The sequence below is a fragment of the Rosa rugosa genome, chromosome 5 (assembly GCF_958449725.1).
Source record: "Rosa rugosa chromosome 5, drRosRugo1.1, whole genome shotgun sequence".
NCBI classification, from domain to species: domain Eukaryota; kingdom Viridiplantae; phylum Streptophyta; class Magnoliopsida; order Rosales; family Rosaceae; genus Rosa; species Rosa rugosa.
In genome coordinates, this window is record NC_084824.1 from 39592494 (window position 1) to 39615147 (window position 22654).

At 39.0% G+C, this 22654-nt stretch overlaps 4 protein-coding genes across 4 annotated transcripts; 3 read left to right on the plus strand and 1 right to left on the minus strand.

Moving 5' to 3' along the window:
• Positions 1-1391: 1391 nt before the first annotated feature.
• LOC133711981 (protein YIP4b-like) lies at positions 1392-3259 on the plus strand. Its single transcript, XM_062138050.1, has 3 exons — positions 1392-2047; positions 2136-2210; positions 2807-3259. The coding sequence occupies exons 1-3, from the start codon at positions 1535-1537 to the stop codon at positions 3065-3067; spliced, it is 849 nt and encodes a 282-aa protein (XP_061994034.1). The 5' UTR covers positions 1392-1534; the 3' UTR covers positions 3068-3259.
• Positions 3260-4917: 1658 nt separating this feature from the next.
• LOC133711642 (LRR receptor-like serine/threonine-protein kinase RGI5) lies at positions 4918-8100 on the plus strand. The gene is made up of 6 exons (XM_062137747.1): positions 4918-5603; positions 5701-5772; positions 5938-5980; positions 6073-6299; positions 6561-6836; positions 7248-8100. Exons 1-6 carry the CDS (start codon positions 5015-5017, stop codon positions 7973-7975), a joined length of 1935 nt encoding a protein of 644 aa, XP_061993731.1. The 5' UTR covers positions 4918-5014; the 3' UTR covers positions 7976-8100.
• A 203-nt stretch (positions 8101-8303) lies between these two features.
• On the plus strand, positions 8304-9134 carry LOC133711643 (probable LRR receptor-like serine/threonine-protein kinase At3g47570). Its single transcript, XM_062137748.1, has 2 exons — positions 8304-8569; positions 8681-9134. Exons 1-2 carry the CDS (start codon positions 8304-8306, stop codon positions 9132-9134), a joined length of 720 nt encoding a protein of 239 aa, XP_061993732.1.
• Positions 9135-17409: 8275 nt separating this feature from the next.
• On the minus strand, positions 17410-21596 carry LOC133711644 (uncharacterized). The gene is made up of 9 exons (XM_062137749.1): positions 21216-21596; positions 21021-21104; positions 20655-20921; positions 20241-20573; positions 19917-20183; positions 18413-19727; positions 17981-18282; positions 17784-17896; positions 17410-17569 (listed from the first exon to the last, which is right to left on the minus strand). Exons 1-9 carry the CDS (start codon positions 21594-21596, stop codon positions 17410-17412), a joined length of 3222 nt encoding a protein of 1073 aa, XP_061993733.1.
• Positions 21597-22654: the final 1058 nt, after the last annotated feature.

Below are 22654 nucleotides of genomic sequence, written 5' to 3' on the forward strand. Positions count from 1 at the left end.
ACAGATTTTTATTCCCACTAACCCGATTTCAAAGAAAATGACAAATTTACCCTCAACTTAATTAAACAATTACATCAAAGCCACTCTTTCTTATCTCTCCTATTAGACTCTCTCTCCTCTCTCTCTCTCTCTCTCTCTCTCTCTCTCTCTCTCTCTCTCTCTCTCTCTCTCTCTCTCTCTCTCTCTCTCTCTCTCTCTCTCTCTCTCTCTCTCTCTCTCTCTCTCTCTCTCTCTCTCTCTCCCCTCCCCGTACGTACAGATCACCGGTCCCGGCGAGAGGCGCGACGACGACGAACCGATCCAGGCCTTGTTTCTTCCGCACCTTCCAAGATCGAGCCTGTGGCCCCCAGCAGCTACGACACCAACTACAATCGCTTCGAGTTCGACTCCGATAATCACCGATCTGAGGGCGTTCGCCTTCTCCGAGCTTAGAGCTGCGGGTCCAGTCGGGCCTTGCTGATCGGAGACTTCAAAGCAGCGTCGTCGCTAAGAGTGAACTGGAGTTTTGAATCTGAATCGGAATCGGAGGATTTGCGGTCGAGAAAGGGGAAGACAGGTTCGGGTTCTCAACCGGTGCTCTCTCTCTGCGAGTTTGACGCTCTTCCTCTGCCAACGCCGCCGTTTTTGCCCCAAAACAGCTACTGTGTGTCCTTCTCCGATCTCGATCGTCGTCCTGGTCTTTCTTTAATCAAAGTTTTATTTGTGTAGTTTTAGGAAGATTAATTACCATTTCGGTAATCTAAACGTCTATTGGGGGGCAATAGACGTCTACTGGGGGGGCAATACATGGCTGATAGTCGTCTATTGGGGGGCAATACATGGCTGATAGTCGTCTATTGGGGGCCAATAGACGTCTATTAGGGGGCAATAGACTATTGGGGCAATAGACATCTATTGCCCCCTCTATTAGGGGGCAATAGATGTCTATTGGGGGCAAAAAAACTTTCCGGTGAGATTTTCAGCAAATTCCGGTGGGCGGCAGCCGGTGACCGGAATCCGGCGATCGGTGACCGAATTCCGGCGAAAGTTGGCCGGATTCCGGCGACCGGTGACGGGCTCCGGCGAAGTCTCCTATGGTTTCTCTCTCTTCCATTTTCTCTCTAAGTAACAAAGGGGTGAGGGGTAAAATGGTATTAAAAAAAATTAAAAACAAAAAAAAAATCTTAATGGGGTATTAGGGAAGACTCCCTTAGAGTGTATTGGGTAAGAGAGAATTAAAAAAACTTAATGGGATAAGTGGTAAAAAAATCCCTAGAAATAGGATAAATGGACAAAACCCCTATTGTTGTCGGAGGAAAGGCCCTAGAAATGGGGTAAAAGAGGAAAAGGAAAGGAGGAAAGGCCCTCGTATTGTTGTCGCAATGTCGCACGTTAAATCCATATTATTTTTCCCGTCAACCTCTCCACGACGACGTTTAACCAAATTGGGGGGAGAGAGGACTCAGCTTCAGCAATTAAGCTTTTTAGATCTAAAACCCCTTCGTAACACTTTCCTCTCTTCCCCTCAGATCCCAATTTCCCGACGACAACCAAAATGTCGCACTCCTACGGCGAAAGCGACACCGTTCCCCTCCACCCTTCCTCCCAGTCCGACATCGACGAGATCGAAAACCTAATCAACGCCAGCGTCCAATCCGGCCCCACCACCGTCCTCCCCGCCAAGCCTCCCAGCCCCCCCCGCGCCTCCATCCCCGTCTCCTCCTCCCCCTTCATCCAATCCAACCTCCCCCAACCGGCCCCTCCCGCCTCCTCCAAGCCCAAGCCTCCGCCGCCGTCCTCCGCCCCCGCCCCTCCCCCCGTCCCCTCCGCCGCCAACAACATCGCCGCTTCCGGGTTCGGGTCCCCGCCCAACACCCTAACGGAGCCCGTTTGGGACACCGTCAAGAGGGACTTGTCTCGGATCGTCAGCAATTTGAAGCTCGTCGTCTTCCCTAACCCCTACCGTGAGGACCCCGGAAAGGCTCTCAGGGATTGGGATCTATGGGGTCCTTTCTTCTTCATTGTGTTCTTGGGCCTCACTCTCTCCTGGTCTGCATCTGTCAAGAAGGTGATGATCCATTCTTGGATTTTTCGAACTGATTTGATTAGCATCTCATTTGATGGGAAATGGAATTGATTTTTTTTTTTTTTTTCAGTCTGAAGTTTTTGCTGTTGCATTTGCTGTACTTGCTGCTGGTGCTGTGATTTTGACGTTGAATGTACTCCTACTGGTAATAACTCCTCTCTCTCTCTCTCTCTCTTTTACTCCTATTGATTTGTTTCTGTTTCGGGTTTCGAAGTCGAGATCGCATCGTATATAGGCTGCGAAACTGTAAATCATGATCATTATCAGCTTGTGGAATTGTGAACCGCCGTGGTAGATTGGTTATTATAACAGAATGTACACTAGTGCTAGTGTGATTCTCTATTTTTCTTCTCTCACCTAATGATGATGTTATAGGATCGGGCTTAGGGGTGATTGAGTATAGGCAGTGGATATGTAACATTAAGTGGATCACAAGATTGCTAGTTGTGTTCTTTGCGAGTGTGGTTTCTAGTACTGGAATTCTAATGGTGCATCATGGTCATGAACTATATAATAGGAACAATTTTCGTCCTGATCTTTATGTAACAAAATGATGTAGTAGGTTACATGCTAATTTAGAAAACACAATCTCATTATTTTGTGAAAAGGATTTGGTAAACAAATTGGTAAGTGTGGCAACACATGAATATCTAGAGCTGATTCAGTTATTGTATGCTAGATATTTTAATATGAGATTGTTCTCCCATAAAATAAGAAGCTCAACAAAGTTGTCTTTTTCAGGGGGGACACATAATTTTCTTTCAGAGCCTAAGTCTTCTTGGTTATTGCTTATTCCCTCTGGATGTTGGAGCTTTAATCTGTATGGTGAAGGACAATGTGATATTGAAGGTGGTTGTAGTAAGCATTACACTTGCTTGGAGTTCTTGGTCTGCATATCCTTTCATGAGTTCAGCAGTCAACCCCAGGAGAAAAGCTCTCGCACTTTACCCAGTTTTTTTGCTGTATGTATCTGTTGGTTTTCTTATCATCGCCATTGATTAACACATCGAAACTAAAACATGCATGCTAGTAGATAGAAATTTTGTGGGGTGCTTCATTTTCTGACTTGTTGCTTGGGATCTGAGCTCCTTCTGCCTATAATATTTGCTGTATCAAACTTCTTACATGATTTTTATGCTATCACGTTCATACCTTTTGGAAATGCTGTCGTAAGAGATCAGTTCATTCATGTTCTATGTACCGTGTGATACATTTTGCTACATAAACTATGTGATATATGTCAGAACTTAGAACTTAGAACAATCATAGTCATTTTAGTGATCGTGTTATAAATTTATTCTGGCATTGGAGCTTGTACCAGTTTTGTCATTATTAGTTTCTAGGAACTTTTAAACCCTGACATGGAGGGACAAAATTCTTGCATGTCACGGGGGGGTGTAGAGGCTTTCTCTCGGGTGTGAGGGGATAAGGTCCTGACCACTTGTCATCAGCACTCTGAAACATCAAACTGTAATTGTTTAGGCAGTTGAGGTTTGCGAATGTACTTGGAGATAATTTTTTATCTTTTATGATTACAAACTCAAACCTTTGAATATGGTCTTCCTTCTACCTGGAGCAGCAGCTGCTTGGTTCAGGAATAGTTCATTTTGCATTTATCTTCAGTATGTCCAACACTGTTGCACGGGGAACAATGGATGGATAGGTTTCCAATTCAATGCCAACTATTGCAGACTGCCAAAAGTAAAATCTCAAGCCCTGGTTCGTCAAGTCAAAATAATTAGTATGTTTTTTCCTCGCTTGAATAGAAGTTTGTGTGATTCCCATAGTTCCATTTTGACCAAGAACTTTTTGGGAGCGATAGAAGCTTCATTGGCAAGCCTAGTCAATAGCTCTTTAACCTTTCTAATTAAGGATGTGGTCGTTTAGCTTTTATTCATCCCAAAAATGATAGTCAATTTGGCCAAAATGATGTCTGGTCCGATCATTTTACCTAGACATAAGTGACCATATAACTGTACCTTTGTTATAACGGCACAGGGATAATGCTAGTCTCAGTTACTCGGGCACAAAAAGCAATATATCTGCATGAAACAGTTGGAGATCGACAAATTACTTTAAGGACGCATTCCATACAATCTTGGTCAGATCTTTCACGAAAACACTGAGCATGATAATTGTTTGGTTGGTCTGGTGTTGGCCCCGACCCTTTTAAACAGAGTTAGGTGTTGGGACGAAAAGACTGACAATTTGTATGTTAGTTCAAATTCAACTCGAGTATCATTTGTTAGTGGGGTTATGGAGAAGTGTAGCACTAACGTGGAATGACTCATAACTATGTAATGAATTTTTCAGTTCTAATACTCTATTTGGTTCATTCATATTTATCAAACCTCTTCTTGTCTTATAAAATAATATTGAACCAAATGGTAAAGGTCTTAAAAAAAAAAAAAAAAAAAAAAAAAAAAAAAAAAAAAAACCTTTTCACCAGCAAAATGAAATTTGGATTAAGAAACAAGAGGAAGGTTTCCCATTCCTCTTTCTTTTTTCTTTTTTTTGAAAGGGGTTTGGAAATTGAAACCAGAGCAAATGGCAGGGGCAAGACACAGCACTATTCATAAACATTCTTCGGTTCATTAGGGACTCCGCCGTAGATAAAGAGTTGAGCTGTTAATGTTAAGATGAAGACGAAGACTTGCTGACTAATAGACTCTTCTGGACTCATGACTTAAAATTCTGAGAAAAAACTGATAACTAGATCAAAATCATAGAAACCATGAGTTAATGACAAGATGAAGACGAGACTTCACACTCTTGAGTCGTCTTGCAACTTGCTGATTATATATCAAATATTAATTTTTATCATCACCACTCTCCTCAAGGCCCGCGCATTATGCTGGTTGGCTCTAAATATTACAGTAGTGTTCATATTGAGACCGTGATCATCATTCGTGATCTCTCTTACTTTTCTATCTTCTTTGTTCTCCACATATGTTAAGGCACATATTAACAATGGTAACAAGTCGATTTTTCCTCTTGCAAACAAGGTTGTTGCTGGTATACTACTGTTGTATTGCTAGCTTTGCTATAGTGGTAGCAGTACAAACCAGCAATGTCTCCACAGATGATCAGTCTGCTCTTCTTTCTCTCAAAGCCAGCATCACCAGTGAAGGTCAAAACATGATCTTCACCAACTGGTCCACCAATAACATTTGCAACTGGGCTGGGGTTACTTGTGGTGCAAGCCACCGCAGAGTCAAGGTCTTGGACCTGTCTTACTTTGGTCTTTCAGGCACCATTCCTGCGGAGCTAGGTAACCTGTCATTTCTTGTTGATCTGGACTTCACAAATAACAGCTTCCAAGGTCCCTTGCCCCAAGAATTGGCTCGTCTACACAGGTTGAAGTTCATTAGCTTTGGATTCAACAACTTTGGGGGAACAATTCCATCATGGTTTGGGTCCTTGTCCAAACTTCAAACCTTGGATTTGTACGGTAATCAATTTTCAGGTTCCATGCCCGCTGCCATCTTCAACTTATCTGCACTACAAGTAATAGATCTCAAAAATAATCATCTATCGGGTAATTAGCACTTAAACTATCTGGGATTATTGGTGATTAATTATTGGTTGATTATGTATGTTTAAGCACAGTACGTGTTAATGGACTTAATCAACAGGTAGCATACCAGCAGAAATCGGGAACTTAACACTGCTTAAGGCGGTATACCTTGATAACAATAAATTCGAAGGTATGATGACTACTCTGCTAGCTGATCGATGGGTGCTGTTTAAGTGCATAATTATATGGAAAAAGTAACCATGCCATATAGGCATCGATCCCATGTTTACTTCATAATATTATGGTTTTATCGTACTGCTGGCTGATAAGCTTAGTATATGCATTGATTTTACAGAAATTCCAAACGAGATTGGCTATTTGGATCAGGTAGAGAATTTGTTTGTGCAATCCAATGCTCTAAAAGGGCCTGCTCCTGTAGCTGTCTTCAACATGTCTTCTTTGACTATTTTGAATCTACATGGAATTACAGCTTGAATGGTAGAATTCCAGACAATATCTGCCAGCATCTTCCTAATATTCAAAAACTGTATTTTGCTCACAACAAGTTTGATGGTCCACTTCCATCCACACTGTGGCAATGCAAACAGCTTCTTGTATTATCATTGGAGGGTAACAATTTCACTGGAAGCATACACAAGAATATTGGGAACTTGACTCGCATAAGAAAGATTTATCTTGGTAACAACAATTTGACAGGTAACCACTATGTAAACTTTATTCAACATTTAATTATAGTGCTTCTCTCATGAACTCTATAACTATATTGAAATATGGAACTATTGGTCTACAACTGTGGAAACTAATATGAATAAGTGTATTGATGCTTTAATGCGCCATAGAATGTCAAAGCAGAACATCGGGGTTAGATTCCATCAATTAAGAATCCAATGAAAACTAAGGACACCAGGCTATAAAATTAAAATTGGGGTGCTGAATTGCTGATATATATTGTTGCAGGTACTATACCACATGGAGTAGGTGATCTTCCAAATCTAGAGATTTTGTCACTCATGGGTAATAATCTTAATGGCCTCGTCCCATCCACAGTCTTCAACATGTCCACAATAAGAGTGATATCTATTACTAGTAATAATCTCTCAGGTAGCTTCCCAACAAACATAGGCCTTGGATTTCCAAACATACAAGAGTTTTATGCATCGAGTAATAAACTCAGTGGAGTAATTCCCAAATCCATCTCGAATGCTTCTAAGCTCACTGGCCTAGACCTGGGAGGTAACTCATTTTATGGCTCTATACCTAGCTCGCTTTGTGCCTCACCAAACCTTGAGCGGCTGGTCTTGGAATCGAACAACTTGACGATTGACAAGTTTACTCCAGAAGTAAATATACTCTCTTGCTTAGCCACTCTTACAAAGTTGAGAAAATTATGGCCGTCTGACAATCCACTAAATGCCATGCTTTCATTTTCTCTTGGAAATCTCTCTACATCACTTGAATATATGATATTAAGGAATTGCAACATGTCGGGTAAGATTCCGAATGATATTGGCAACTTGAGCAGCTTGATCTTCTTAGACTTCGGATTGAATGAATTGAGTGGATCAATTCCAACTACCATAGGAAGACTACAAAAACTTCAAGTTTTTAACTTGAGTAACAACATATTGCAATGACATGTTCCAGATGAACTTTGTCAGCTGAAAAACCTAGGTGACTTGCTTCTGCAAGGCAATCAACTCTCTGGTTCTATACCTTCCTGCTTGGGTGATCTAAATGCAGCTCTAAGAAGTCTATCACTAGGGTCCAATTTGTTAACTTCAACAATACCATCTACCTTGTGGAGGCTTACTTATATCCTGCACTTGGACTTGTCATCCAATTATCTAAGTGGACTTCTCTCAAAAGAGCTTGGTTATTTGAAAGTTGTGACAGATATATATTTATCAAACAACCATTTTTCGGGTTCGATACCAAATAGCATTGGGTCTCTCACAGATTTGGTCATTCTCAACCTAGCAAACAATAGTTTAGAAGGCTCTATTCCTGTTACTTTTGGTGAATGTCCAAGCTTAGAATTCTTGGATTTATCCAAAAACAATCTGTCAGGGGTGATTCCAAAGTCTCTAGAAGCACTTTCACATCTCAGATTTTTGAATTTGTCCATCAACAGACTCCAAGGAGAAATTCCAGAAGGTGGAGCTTTCGGACACTTGTCTTATGAATCATTCTTCTCAAATGGTGAACTCTGTGGTTCACCCCACCTGCAGGTTCCACTGTGTCCAAATTCAACGAGCAGTACTCCACTGTGTCAAAATAGATGCATTATTACTATTTTGAAGTATATTATTCCAGGGATCCCCTTAGCAATACTCATAGTGGCCTTCATATATATGGAGATTGATATTGCATAGAAAAAGGAATGCAAAAGCTGCAAAAGTGACTACATTGTTACCACCACAACCTCTTTGGAGAAGAGTTTCATACAAAGAACTCCGAAGGGCGACATATGGATTTGCTGAAACTAACTTACTTGGCACTGGGGGTCTTGGCTCGGTTTATAGAGGGACACTGTCAGATGGGATTTTAGTGGCCATTAAGGTATTCAATGTACAGTTGGAAGAGGCTTTGACAAGTTTTGACATGGAATGTAAAATGCTAAGTACTATACGTCATCGAAATCTTATCAAAATCATCAGTTGTTGCATTGATATTGATTTTAGAGCTGTGGTACTTAGCTACATGCCTAATGGGAGCCTTGAGAAGTGGTTGTACTCTGATAACTTTTCGCTGAGTATCCTGCAGAGGTTGAATATTTTGATAGATGTTGCATTGGCATTGGAATACCTCCATCATGGTTACGAAACAACGATTGTCCATTGTGATTTGAAGCCCAGCAACATACTACTAGATGATGATATGGTTGCACATGTTGCTGATTTTGGCATTGCAAAGCTCTTAGGTGGAGGAGCTTCTATGTCTCAAACCACGACCTTAGCTACAATTGGGTATATGGCTCCAGGTAATGTACTGCTGCTACTTTATCTTTCACTTTTGTATATATTGATGGGGATTATTCTCCTGAATAATGAAGAACGTGCAAAGTTATAAGATTTCAGATATCTATTAATTGCCGAGTATGGAATGGGAGGAATAGTTTCCAGAAGAGGGGATGTGTATAGTTTTGGTATTATACTGATGGAAACATTCACAAAAAGGAAGCCAACAGATGACATGTTTGTTGGACAAATGAATCTAAAGCAATGGGTTGCAAATTCATTGCTTTCGGATGCAATAGTTGAAGTTGTGGATTCCAATTTAATTGGGACGTCACAAGAAGAAGATGAAGATTTTGTGAGCAAGAGGTATTGTTTGTCATGCATTATGAATTTAGCCATGGCTTGTTGTGAAGAATCACCAGAAAATAGGATGAATATACAAGATGCTCTCTCCACACTCAATAAAATCAAAACAAAGTTTTTGAAAGACACTGCAGGAGGTATGCTACCAAACGTCCTCTTGTTCAGCAGACGTTCCATTGAGGAATTCTATAGCATATTTCATGGCCTTTAATTCACTCATATACGTAATTATGAAAACTATTGTTGTAATACTTGTAAACTTTGTTGAGAATGTATTTTTTTTCTTTGCCCACTCTACATGGAATTATGGAAGGCTGATTCACACCAGAGATTTTAGCAAGAGATTATTCTGATACAAAATAACAATATTATAAAAAGTTATCTTTTCCTTTCAGATCCATGTCTTATTGGTTATTTCTTATTCCCTCTGGGTATTAATTGGCGCTTTAATCTGCATGCTGAAGGATAATGTGATATAGAAGGTGGTTGTATCTGTTGGTTTTCTAATCAACACCATTGATTACGCGTGCTTCCTTTTCTGACTTGGTGCCTGAGATTTGAGCTCCTCCTGCCTGTATTATATTTGCTGTATGAAACTTCTTACATGATTTTAATGTTCTCACATCATATCTTTTGGAACTGCTTTGGTAAGAGATCAGTTCATTTATGTTCACGTCATATCATTTACAGTAAATTAGTCTTAGCCGAACCATTCATGTTTCTCAACAGAAAAGGCTAGTTTGGGAGCTAGAACAGAGGAAAACGATGTTGAATCTTGAGGGAATTTTTTGTGCGTGAACGATGGTTAAGAACATTTCAAATACCAATAGAGCAACATCAAACCTAAACTTCAAATATATACAAACTCGAACTCTAAACTATAAAATTCAAAACAAAACAACATTTCAACACCAAATGACAATGTCTCAATTATCAATTCTCATACAAAACATAATAACTTTGAAGTTATTTTGATTTTTTACATCCTTGTTTTAATACAACACTAACTGGAAGTTAGAAATATTACAAACTTACAGATAGTCTAATATAGCATGATTAGCATCAAAAATACAAATACAAAATTATACAACACCAAATTCATTATGAGTCCAAATGATAGCATTAGTGATACAGCAATCCTAATTCATCGTCAGTTTATGTTCATAACATTCATCAATCATCACCTGCAGCTTCTATAGATTATCTTTAGTCATTTGCAGTGGTAGTTGTTGAATTCTCAGTCCTTTGAGCATCAACACCTTCAACAAAGTATAAAAAAAAAAAAAAAAAAAACAAACAAACAAACAAACAAAAAAAAGCAGATAGGGGTTGCCGTGTTGGCAATTGGGGATAGAGAAATTTTTGTATTGTTCCGCCATGCGATTTTTGTCCTCTTTATGGATGCGTTTGTGCTTATGGTTTCGTCATCATATGAAGAATTGTTTTACCCCAAAGGCCCAAATGCTAGTAAGGCTACTGAACTATATTGCTGATTTGGGACTACGTGCATGCAAGTCCAAATACCGTTTGGAGTTTTTACCCTCCAAATGTATTTTGTGGAAGGTATTTTGTTGGAAAAAGTGAGGATATTTTTCCACTTCATCAGGCCAGTAATATGTTACCCATATAAATGTAATCAGGTAGAGCACGTATTTTTTTTTTTTTTTTTTGAAAAGCAGGTAGAGCACGTATTAGTTAGGAATGTTCTTGTGGAACCTTCAAGATTAGCGTATAGACCTCATTGACTATCAAGTTTACTTAAGTTTGTTTGTAAACATCTAAATTCCTTAATAGTATGCAATTTTTTTTTTAAGGTGAAAGCATTGGTTTTATTTAAATCCGCAACTTGAGAGTGTTTATGAAAGATGAGGTGAGTTCATAAGAGTATTTTAAGTCAGAGAACAAATTGTAAAGAAGTTACAATGCCAAGGTGAGTATAAACTATGGTCCTTAAGTTTAGTTCCAGTCATAGGATGATCAATTGGGCTATCAAAGTATCAATCATCCGAACATGTCAATTAACGTTGCATCTATTAATATGTTTCAGATCAAAAACAGGACAGGAAATAGGGATCCTATAGTATATTGTTTAGAACTTATCCTCGGTGGAGTCTAGGACAAAGGGTTGGATCGAAAATCAGGTAACAATCAAATGAAACCGGAAGCGAAGACTGCCTCAAAAACTCCGATGGCGGTATGACCGGTGATTCGGTATTGAGAAACCACTGGATGTCTCTATTACTTGGGTTTCCAAGTTCGAGCCCAAGTGTTTTATCCTTCTTCTTGTTGCACTTAATTTATGGGTCGGTCTTTGTAGTTCCCTGGGTTGGGACATTACCCGATCTCGTGTATTGCATGCTGGACTCGGTGCTTTGTCTCATTTAATGGATTCCATTTTGCTTGATCAAAAGAAAAACAGAAAACGATGCACCCACCATACTGCAGTGCGTAGCCAGTGGGCAGTGAACAGTTATGGTACAGTTTTATCGCAACTGTCGTATATGTATTTGGTTTTGCATAAGAATTGAAACTGTACGGACAGTCGTCTGAGATTCTCTGCTCTCAGCTCTCTCACGCACTGAGTTAGTCACTGTGTACGTTGCTATGCTAATTGACACTCTTATTTTGTAACTATCATTTTGATTATGAGACGAGAAACGAGACAAGAGACGTGTGAATGAACTCGCCCAGTTGGACGGTCTGGCCGGGCTGCCATTACTGAAGCAGGGAAACTTCTGCTAACAAAAACAGAGAGAGAGAGAGGTTGCTTTACGTACCGGGTGAGCTTTACTTGCAAGGTGTGCTCTGCAGGCTAGCTACCAGACACCAGCTGCACCTCTGCTATGCTAAGCTACTAGGGTTCATGTTTTTTTCTTTCTTTTTCTTTGTTTTCTTTTCGGGTTTTGTTCATGAAGAAGAAGGTGACGAAAATGGAGTCAGATGAACGAAACCCAAAAGGATTCTCTTTGCGATGATATAACCTGTCCTGGAAGCAAATGCTTGGGACAGAGAGCCTCAGCTACCACACTCTTTCAGAATTTAAAAGATCCTTTATCTTTCAATATCTCTCTCAGTCTCTCTCTCAGAGCCAGCAGAGGCAAACAGATCAGACACTCACCCCAATAGCAGTAGCAATAGTTTATAGTTGTGCTACTCGTCATCTCTTATATTTGTCACAGTAAAAAGGAGAAAACCGATTTACTTGCGTCCTCAAGTAGTTTTTCTTGTTATTAATCTGAGTTCTATTAGAGCGGCTGGCTTCACGCTCTTCCCAAAGCTTCCATTAATTTTGTATCGTCCTCTTGATCGATAATAGATCCAACTTATTAGGGTGGTCCATACATAAGAGCAAAATTAAGTGGTCCATTTGTAGGGCCAAAGTTATCGAGGTCGGTTGAAATTGAATACCGATTGATTTGGTTAAAAAAAAATTTGGTCAAGATTCGATTTGGTTTAAATCCAAAAATCAGTTCAAATTACTTGAAGAATCACATCTTGAATTGCTATACCTAATCTAAGGAAAAATACTTGACAAACTTTTGGCGCATAAAATTTAAGGAAAAATTTCGCAAACAGTACACCAAGTAAAAGCCACTAATAATTCTTATACATAAAGTTTCAAACCAAACATTTCAGTACACGAAATCTGAAACTCGACCCACTATCAGTACACGACGTCAATTTTTGACACCAAAATATCCATTATGCCCTCAGTTCTTTTTTTTTTTTAATAAATTTTTTTTTTCCTTCATTTTTATCTCTTTCTTCTTCCTTCTTCTGGGCTCACTCCCTCGCTTCCAACGCCGCCCTTGCCCTCCAATTGGTGAGATTTATGGTCCTACAGCTTATATTTGTAACTCAGCCTATATTAGTCATGTGAAAAGAAAGAAAGAGATAAAAACGAAGGAAGAAAAAAAAATAACAGAAAAAACGAAGGAAAAAAAATAACAGAAAAAAAATTATTAAAAAAAAAAAAACTGAGGGCATAATAGACATTTTGGTGTCAAAAATTGACGTCGTGTACTGATAGTGGGTCGAGTTTCAGATTTCATGTACCGAAATGTTTGGTTTGGAACTTTATGTATAAGAATTATTAGTGGCCTTTACTTGGTGTACTGTTTGCGAAATTTTCCCAAAATTTAAAGTTTAATATACTATAAAAAAAATTTAGAGTTAATTTGATTAAAGTCTAAAAACTAGACTCTATATTGATTGTAGTCCACATCAATTTTTCTTGTTGATTGCGGTCCAATGACTCAGCTGTCACCACAGATTTATTTCATTTTCCATCTTGCTGACTCAACCCTCATTAATTTTTCTTTTTTTACATGACTTAAATGCTCTTATTGTATGTCTTTGCACATAAAGGGAAAGAATTAATAAGTTTAAAATTAACAATTTGATTAGTAACTTAATATCATATTTGATGTACATCTTTCTCAAATTATTCTTATTAATCTGGCATAAAGTTATGGAATTGATATGACATTGAATATCATATTTAATGTAAATCATTTCAAAAATTATTCTAATTTAAAAGATGTCTTCTATAAGTTAGGAAATTGATAATGTTTTTCTTCTTCAACACCAAAGCTTCTATGGTTATGACTCTTGTATGCAAAGTCAAGTTTTTTATGAACATGGTTCTCATCTTTAACATTAAGCTTTATATGGTCAAGGTATTTTCTTGTCGACCCTATACGATTCTGAAAATATCGGATAGAACATTATGCTGATATGACAGAAACCGTTTTGCAAGAAAGTAACTCACTTAAAGAGAAAACAGCAAATGCTAACGCAGTGTAAACCTCACCACTAAGGAAATTTCACTGCGTGGCTTTTAACGTAGCCAACACGAGAAACAAATTCACTATGAATCAACAAGGGTACAGTATACAAGTAGTGATGTTTATCACAATCACATTCACTAGCAACACAGCTAACTTGTTTTACAACTGATATATCTCTTCTTAACACAAATGTCTCAATAGCTAGATGGATCGATCTTCCACTTCTTTCCTTGTATTAATGACTCACTGATCTTAAGATTGATGTATGAGATGAATGCAGTAAGCAAGGAAAGTGAATAATAATCAAAGAGAGTTTTTGCAGAAAACAATTTGTGAAGACTATGCAACACACAAATGAACAATGCTTAGATTCAAAAACTCTACATGTGAATGCCAGTTTCAAAACCTTTTATAGGGGAACAAGACTCCCCCTCACCTTTACCTTAAGATCAGTGAGTGTTGATATCTGCTTTCTGATTTGATCTTTCAATCTTCGAGGACTACCGGAAAAGAAGGAGAGAGATACTCTCCTAAACCTTTTGAACCTCAGCTCTCCTAGTAGCCTTGGGAAAGTGTGTGTTGAATAGAAATCACCCAATATACTAACAATCTCCCTTTGGGCATTCCCATTCAACACACAAAATTTTCTTCCTTAACCTGTAGATCATACTTCAATACATAATCACAATCTCACTAAAACAGGACTAACAATCCCGAGTTAAACCAAAAGGGGTACTTGGATCAAGGAATCAGTTCCATCCTTTTCCAGATCCAAGTAAGAAATAAAACCAAAACAAATAGCATCCATCAAAATAAGCATCCAAACAGTCTGTGCTTATGCACTTACAAACCAAAAACAAAATAAAGTGCTTGTCCAAAGAAAGATAAAATGCAAGAAGAAAAATAAACTAAAAGATTAAAAATATCATCGAAGAGGGTCCAGGATCACCTACAGCAGGGGCTCTGGGTGCCGGAGCCGCATTGCTTGTCACAGCCTCCCTCCGAGGGAACCCTGGGGGGTGGTTTTGCATGTTCTGGACCTCCATAGCAAGGTTGTTCAGCGCGGTGTGGTAGCGAACCAGCGAGAAGTTCATGTCAGCGACATAGTCGACGAGACAGGTGACTCGCCAATTAGCCACCATAATGCTATCACGGAGAGCAGAGCGCATGTCTTCAATGGATGCTGCAAGACCTTCTAGGGTGGCCGGAGGCCGAGGAATGCCAGCAGGTTGGGAGGAGAAAGACGCACCGACATGCAACCTAGGAGATCGACAAGGAAGAGGAGGAGGACTCCGGCTACCCTCACAGGAGGGACGGGGGTCCCCAGGGTGCAGGATGCCAGCGCGGGCAGTGGCCTTCCTCCTCCAAAGAAAGAGGAGAACGACGCTGGTTGACGCCAATGCGGGTGGTGATCTTGGTGCGGACCGTGGTGGAGAAGTTTTGGAGAGAAAATCTGCACACTTAGAGAAACCCTAGTGAAATCTGATGGAGGCAAGATCATCTTTAAATAGAACACAGAGAAGATTAGAAAAACCAAGAGACACGCTGTTTCAACATAGCTTCTCCAAGAAGGAGAGGAGTTATGACAAGTTAATGTTCTAAGGAACACGCATGCAAATTGAAATCTCCCCCTAAAATATAGCCGTGTCAGAATAAATCATAATTGCACAACACAAACTATGCCAAAAGCGATTAGTTAGGAGCATATTATTATGTCACAACGTCAGTGAGAACATATAGCATAGTCTAAGTACAGAACAGGGAAAGGAATACACATACATCAGTGAAGAGATGTAACCATGATGTATTCTATCAACAAAGAGGATTGATACTCAATATTAGAACGTAATCATTAAGCCTGTGACATATGTGAGCATAAACCGTACATGGAGCTAAGGAACATGTTTAGAGAGAGATAGGAGAAGCGAAGTAAGTGAACTGAAGACTTGTTATGTTCTCCTTATATCTCCTAAGAGTGACAGGAAACATTGTTCCCACACAAATAAGGAAACATACTCATATTGGTTTTGCATTTGGTCATTGGTAACGGCTAGAACTCATGTAGCGAGATACAGCTTAGCAACTCCCAGATCAGACGATCTTAAGGTACTAAACATAACAAGGATGCTCGACGAAATGTGTCTCGAGTTGCTGCTCTTATTTTTCACATTGTGTGTCCTTATGGCACCTAACCATCTCGTTTCTTACAAACCCTGGAAAGTTCACCACAACCAGGACCTGATTACTTTGAGAGGAGGTGAAGTGATTATCCATTTTCGTTTCTTGCAAGCCCTGGAAAGTTCACCACAACTAGGACCTGATTACTTTGAGAAGAGGGACGTTAATCTCCTGTCACCTGAGGGAAAGATCTGATTGTATGAGTCAGTTCGCTCACTTCACCTACATTCTCAGCTCACTAGACAAGTAACATGCATGCCACCACGTACAATTATGAGTGAAAGTGCAAAATGAGGCTGACTGATTTAGAGACTAAGAGAGAGTATATAATCATTGTCCAGAATAAGACATGGAATGAAGAAACATGAAACTGAAAATATGTGCAGCCTTGAATTACTGTGGGCAAAGTACACTAAGTTCACAATTTTCTCACTGAAATATAGAGAAACACAATGCTACCCTAATACTTAGAGCATATTTCAATGGCATTCCTCAATAATTCAAACCTAGCTGTGTCTAGAGGCTTAGTAAAAAGATCAGCTAATTGACTGTCAGTGGGGACAAAGCTCAATTCAAGAATTTTTTGCTCAACCAAATCCCTAATAAAGTGATATCTGAGATCAATATGCTTGGTCCTAGAGTGTTGAACAGGATTCTTGGTGATATTTATGGCACTAGTGTTGTCACAGAAAATGGATAAGTTACCTTGGGAAATATCATAGTCCAGTAGCATTTGTTTCATCCACAGCATTTGTGTACAACAACTGCCAGCTGCCACATATTCAGCTTCAGCAGTGGAGAGAGAGATGCAATTTTGCTTTTTGCTATGCCACGTGACTAAGTTGTTTCCAACAAAGAAACACTCTCCTAAGGTGCTCTTTCTATCCTTAAGATAACCTCCCCAGTCAGCATCTGAGTAGCCTACAATCTCCACATTAGTATCAAAGGTATATAAAATGCCACAAGAAACTGTACCTAAGATGTATCGAAGAATCCTTCTAACAGCTTCCAGGTGGGAGTCCTTTGGATTGGCTTGAAATCGTGCACAAACTCCAACACTATAGGAGATATCAGGTCGACTAGCAGTAAGATACAATAAACTGCCAATCATGCTCCTATAGAGGGTAGGATCAACAGACTTGTCATCCTTGTCTTCACCAAGCTTTGTAGTGGTGCTCATGGGATTGTTCACCACTTTCTTGGACTCAAGACCAAATTTCTTGATCAGATTCTCAGCATATTTTGTTTGAGAGAGAATTAAGCCTGTGTTAAGCTGTTTTACTTGCAATCCAAGGAAGAAAGTTAGCTCACCACACATACTCATTTCAAATTCACTTTCCATGACTGATTGAAATTCTTTGACAAGATACTTAGATGTAGAACCAAAAACAATGTCATCAACATACACTTGTGCAATGATAATGTCATTTTTAGTTGTTTTGCAAATAATGTTTTATCAACTGATCCCCTAGAGTAACCTTTGCCCACAAGATGAGTGGAAAGCCTCTCATACCAGGCTCAAGGAGCCTGTTTCAGTCCATACAAAGCTTTCTTGAGTCTGTAAACATGATCCAAGTTATATGGATCTTTAAAACCTTGAGGTTGTTCCACATAAACTTCCTCCTGTAAAATCCCATTTAGGAAAGCAGTTTTGACATTCATTTGAAACAGTTTAAACCTGAGATGACATGCAACAGATAATAATAATTTCACAGATTCCAATCTAGCCATAGGAGCAAATGTTTCATCAAAATCAAGCCTTCAACTTGTGAGTAACCCTGAGCCACCAACCTAGCTTTGTTTCTAATTACATTTCCCTTTTCATCACTTTGTTTATGAAAATCCACTTAGTTCCTATGACATTGCAATTACTAGGTCTACGTAATAAGTACCACACATCATTCCTAGTAAATTGATTCAACTCTTCCTGCATAGCACTAATCCAGTAATCATCCAACAAGGCTTCCTTAACATTTTTTGGTTCAACCAATGACACAAAACCAAACTGGGATATGACATTCATATTTATCAGATTCTCAGTGATAAAACAAAGCAGTACATTGTCGTGACTTACCTCATCCTGACTTACCTGTGCAGTAGCTTGACTTCTAGTTTTTAGGCCGTCTGACACTTTCCCAATGATATCTTGACTAGAATGATCCTTCTGAACTTGTTTGAAGCCTCTTCTCATTTGTGGAGCTGGTTCAAAGATGCTGTCAACATTTTCTTCTCCTTCATCACTTGCCGGTGTGTTTTGTGAAACTGAACTTAAAGATGATGATGCATCTGCATAAACAACCTTCTGTCTAATATATTGATCATCAATAGACACATTAATAGACTCCATAACAATCCTAGTTCGTTTGTTATAAACCCTAGCTATATGCTCGACTATTGATAGAATATCCAAGAAAAATACCATCATCACTTCTTGCATCAAATTTGCCAAGCTACTCACAATCTCTTAAAATGTAACAAGGGCTTCCAAACACATGAAAGTGCCCTACATTTGGTTTCTTACCTTTCCACAGCTCATAAGCTGTTTGTTCAGTTCCAGGTCTCAAGAAGACTCTGTTGATGGTGTAGCATGCAGTATTGATTGCTTCAACCCAAAAATTCGTGCTTAGGCCTGCAGCATGGAGCATTACTCTAGCCATGTCCAGTAGCACTCTATTCTTCCTTTCAACTATTTCATTCTGCTGTGGAGTAATAGGAGCTGAAAACTCATGAGAAACACCTAGCTCATGGAAATTGTTAGCAAAAGCAGCATTTTTGAATTCAGTGCCATTATCAGACCTTACTCTTACCATGCAAATATTAGACCACTGTTTTTCCATGATCATTCTTTGACTTAACCCTTTAAAAGACTCAAAGGTTTCAGCTTTGTCTTTTAAAAAATTAACCCAAGTATACCTAGAAAAATCATCGACTACTACCAGCATGTACTTTTTACCTCCAATGCTCTCAGTTTGAGCTGGTCCCATGAGATCCATATGCAGCAACTCCAGAACTTGTGTGGTGGTTGCAGAATTCACCACTTTGTGTAGGGCCTTGGTTTGTTTCCCAACTTTGCATTCTCCACAGACCTTGTCAGTCTTACCATTCAGAGCTGGTAATCCTCTGACACATTGTTTGGTGGATAGCTTGAGCAAATCCTGATAGTTCACATGCCCCAACCTTCTGTGCCATATTTCAAAAGTTTCCTCTGTGGATCTCACTGAGAAGCATGCCTGCATATTCATAGATTCATTAGCTTGAATGTGATAACAATTATCAAAAGATCTCTTACCTCCTATAATACTTTCTCCCTTTTGATTGAGAACCATACATCTTTGTTTGTTGAACCAAACGTCCTCATAATCATCTGCCAAATGACTGACACTGATTAAATTAGCAGTTAGACCTTCAACATACGGAACATTCTTGAGATTAGGTACGCCAGGAGTATTGACAGTGCCTCGTGCAAGAATCTTAGCTTTCCTTCCATCACCAAACGTAACTGAACCTGAAGTGCATTCATCTTGAAATGAAGAAAACCAAGCCTTATCTTCGATCATGTGTCTGGAGCAACCATTGTCGACATACCAAAAGTCCCTTCGCTTGTCTGCTAGGGCCGTGAGTGCTACAAGGCAAGTTGCCTCAATGTGTGTTGTTGTGTTATCTGTACTTACACATGCCACGAGACAAGTAGCATCAATAGAGTCAAGTGAATCAGAGAAATCAGTGCGAGCAAGAAGGAAATTATTCATATCTTTCCTAATCCAAACAGGTTTCCTTGTTGTTGTTTGCATGTTCACATTAGTGATCAAATCAGCTAATTTATTAATAAGCACCTTCTACTCTTTAAGTTCACAGTGTAAAGATTCTACAGACAACTTTTCTTCAACGGGTAGAGGTGTTGTAAGTCTCTCATTACATCTAGGTCTAATATGTCAAAGTTTACCATAGTAATGACATGTAGGAATAAAAGACTTAGAGTTTGAATACCTGTTTTGACCAGTTGGCGTCCCTTGGTCAATCTTTACCTGTTTGATATTCTGATGATGTTTAGGTTGCTTATCATTTTTTTCCTTTGGCACTGTGTTAGTTTCCTTAATGTCCTCAGTGGACAAGTCACTCTCCTCCACAGCTGGATTCATCTCCTTCACAAATCGTGTACTTCTGGAACTTTCTTCAGAATAGCCAAGTCCAAAAGTGTCATGATGTGCCTTTCCCGAACCAAATAATTTGGATGCAACTCCAGAGCTTATCTCAAACTTGGTGAACTTTTCTTGAGTGGACTTTAGTTCTACCTGCAATGATTCATTTTCAGTTAACAGGTTTAAGTTCAAAGCATGTTGTCCTTTTACCTTAAGTTCCAGCACTTTGATCTTGTTTTTGAGATCAGCACGTTTTGTCTTCCAATTCAGTAAACTTTTGTCACCTTGTAAGTTGCGTAACTCATCAGTGATCTTGGTTCTTTCTTGTTCCCATGCGGTCTGAGAAGTTCTCCACATAAGCTCCAACTTATCTTTCTCAGCTTTTAAGATGTCAATCTCTTCTTCCAAATTTGCATTCTTGAGTAGTGTAGCTTTTGATGCCTTATAGAGTTGTTTGCAGCGGACAATAGTCTCATCATTTGAGAAGCCTTCATCACTATCTGACTCAAGTGAGAGAGATGACACAAAAGCTATATTTTCGACCTCTTGAGTTTCATCATCACTTCATATTGAGAGAAGAGATTTGAAGAGATTTGTTGTTGCTATTTCCATGCTTCCTGTTACCACAATCAGTAGAAATATGGCCATAGCCACCACATTCATAGATTTGGTTCTCCCAGAATTGTTTCCCTTAAAATTTCCTTTCCCACTCTTAGCATGGTTATCACTGCTACCAATATTGAAGGAGTTTTTTCTGGAAATATTGGAATTCCTAGAAGAGGTTTTGCTTTTCAGAAACTTTTTGAACTCTTTAGTCAAAAGAGCAAGATCTAGTGGTTCATCTTCCTCTTCTGTCCCTTTCACAGCCTTCAAGGCTACGCCCTTAGTTTTCTTTTCAGGTTTTAGCCTTAGCTCATAAGTTTTTAAGTTTCCAATGAGTTCATCCAGAGTTTAGTCATCAATGTCAAAAGAATCCTCAATGCTAGTGACCTTAGAATGAAACTTTTCAAGCAAAGCCCTAAGAATTTTCTTAACAACCTTATCTTCATCAAAAGGAGCACCCAGACTACAACACTGACCAGTAATTTTTAAAATTCTACCATGAAAGTCATCCACGATTTCATCATCTCCCATGGTCATAGTTTCAAATTCATAAATCAGACCTTGTAGTTTTTGGGCACGTACCTTTTTGTTACCTTCATATGTAGTTTGTAGCATATCCCAAGCCTGCTTGGCAATGCCACAATGACTGATTCTCAGCTTTTCATGTTCAGAGAGAGCGATGAATATGTTGTTCTTGGCTTTGAAGTCAGCTTGAAGATCACGTACTTCCTCATCAGTCCAATCCTTTCTTGATTTAGGGAAGGCAGTAGATGAACCTTCACCTTTAGCTGGAACCACAGGTACCTTCCAGCCATTTTCAACAATATTCCATACATGCTCGTCTTGTGCATATAGATACGATTTCATGTATATCTTCCATTGAGTATACTTTTCACAGCCTCCATCAAACCATGGAGGACTGTTAACAGATCCACCAGTAGCTCTATCTCGAGAGTGTTCCATCGTCCCTGCGACCTACTAGAAAATTCTAGAACCCGCTCTGATGCCAAATGAAAATATTGGATAGAACACTATGCTGATATGACAGAAACTGTTTTGCAAGAAAGTAGCTCACTTAAAGAGAACACAGCAAATGCTAACGCAATGTAAACCTCACCACTGAGGAAACTTCACTGCGTGGCTTTTAACGTAGCCAACACGAGAAACAAATTCACTATGAATCAACAAGGGTACAGTATACAAGTAGTGATGTTTATCACATTCACTAGCAACACAGCTAACTTGTTTTATAACTGATATATCTCTTCTTAACACAAATGTCTCAATAGCTAGATGGATCGATCTTCCACTTCTTTCGTTGTATCAATGACTCACTAATCTTAAGATTTATGTATGAGATGAATGCAGTAAGCAAGGAAAGTGAATAATAATCAAAGAGAGTTTTTGCAGAAAACAATTTGTGAAGACTATGCAACACACAAATGAACAATGCTTAGATCCAAAAACTCTACATGTGAATGCCAGTTTCAAAACCTTTTATAGGGGAACAAGACTCCCCCTTAATCAAAACCAACTACTCACGAAATGAGATAAGGAAAGTTTGTTAAACAAAATCTTTGCTATGCAATCAATCATGATCTTTTATCCGATATGTTGTTTAAAACATTTTAATGCAAATCCGATTTCGAAATCATTTTAACAAACTATACATCAAATCAGATCCAATCAAACACATGCAGATTAATATGGAATGCAAATCACCTTTACCTTAAGATCAGTGAGTGTTGATATCTGCTTTCTGATTTGATCTTTCAATCTTCGAGGACTACCGGAAAAGAAGGAGAGAGATACTCTCCTAAACCTTTCGTACCTCAGCTCTCCTAGTAGCCTTGGGAAAGTGTGTGTTGAATGGAAATCACCCAATATACTAACAGATTGTGATCCTTTTGGTATTCGATTTTCTTTTCCTTCCATCCATGGATGGTAGCTATTCTTCTTCTTCATTTTTTTTTTCACACACACACATACACATACATACATATATATTGTAGGTTGACAAA

Excerpts from the sequence above, each read along its gene's own strand:
- LOC133711642 (XM_062137747.1), top strand. The coding sequence starts at position 5,015 with ATGTTAAGGCACATATTAACAATGGTAACAAGTCGATTTTTCCTCTTG. Across the intron at positions 6,300-6,560 it reads TGGTAACAACAATTTGACAG|GTACTATACCACATGGAGTA; the intron begins GTAACCACTATG and ends ATATTGTTGCAG. Across the intron at positions 6,837-7,247 it reads CACTGGCCTAGACCTGGGAG|ATGAACTTTGTCAGCTGAAA; the intron begins GTAACTCATTTT and ends GACATGTTCCAG.
- LOC133711981 (XM_062138050.1), top strand. The coding sequence starts at position 1,535 with ATGTCGCACTCCTACGGCGAAAGCGACACCGTTCCCCTCCACCCTTCC. Across the intron at positions 2,048-2,135 it reads GGTCTGCATCTGTCAAGAAG|TCTGAAGTTTTTGCTGTTGC; the intron begins GTGATGATCCAT and ends TTTTTTTTTCAG. Across the intron at positions 2,211-2,806 it reads CGTTGAATGTACTCCTACTG|GGGGGACACATAATTTTCTT; the intron begins GTAATAACTCCT and ends TGTCTTTTTCAG.
- LOC133711643 (XM_062137748.1), top strand. The coding sequence starts at position 8,304 with ATGCCTAATGGGAGCCTTGAGAAGTGGTTGTACTCTGATAACTTTTCG. Across the intron at positions 8,570-8,680 it reads ACGACCTTAGCTACAATTGG|ATATCTATTAATTGCCGAGT; the intron begins GTATATGGCTCC and ends ATAAGATTTCAG.
- LOC133711644 (XM_062137749.1), bottom strand. The coding sequence starts at position 21,596 with ATGGAACACTCTCGAGATAGAGCTACTGGTGGATCTGTTAACAGTCCT. Across the intron at positions 20,922-21,020 it reads TTGAAAAGTTTCATTCTAAG|AAAACTAAGGGCGTAGCCTT; the intron begins GTCACTAGCATT and ends AAACCTGAAAAG. Across the intron at positions 18,283-18,412 it reads AGCTTATGAGCTGTGGAAAG|TCGAGCATATAGCTAGGGTT; the intron begins GTAAGAAACCAA and ends TTCTATCAATAG.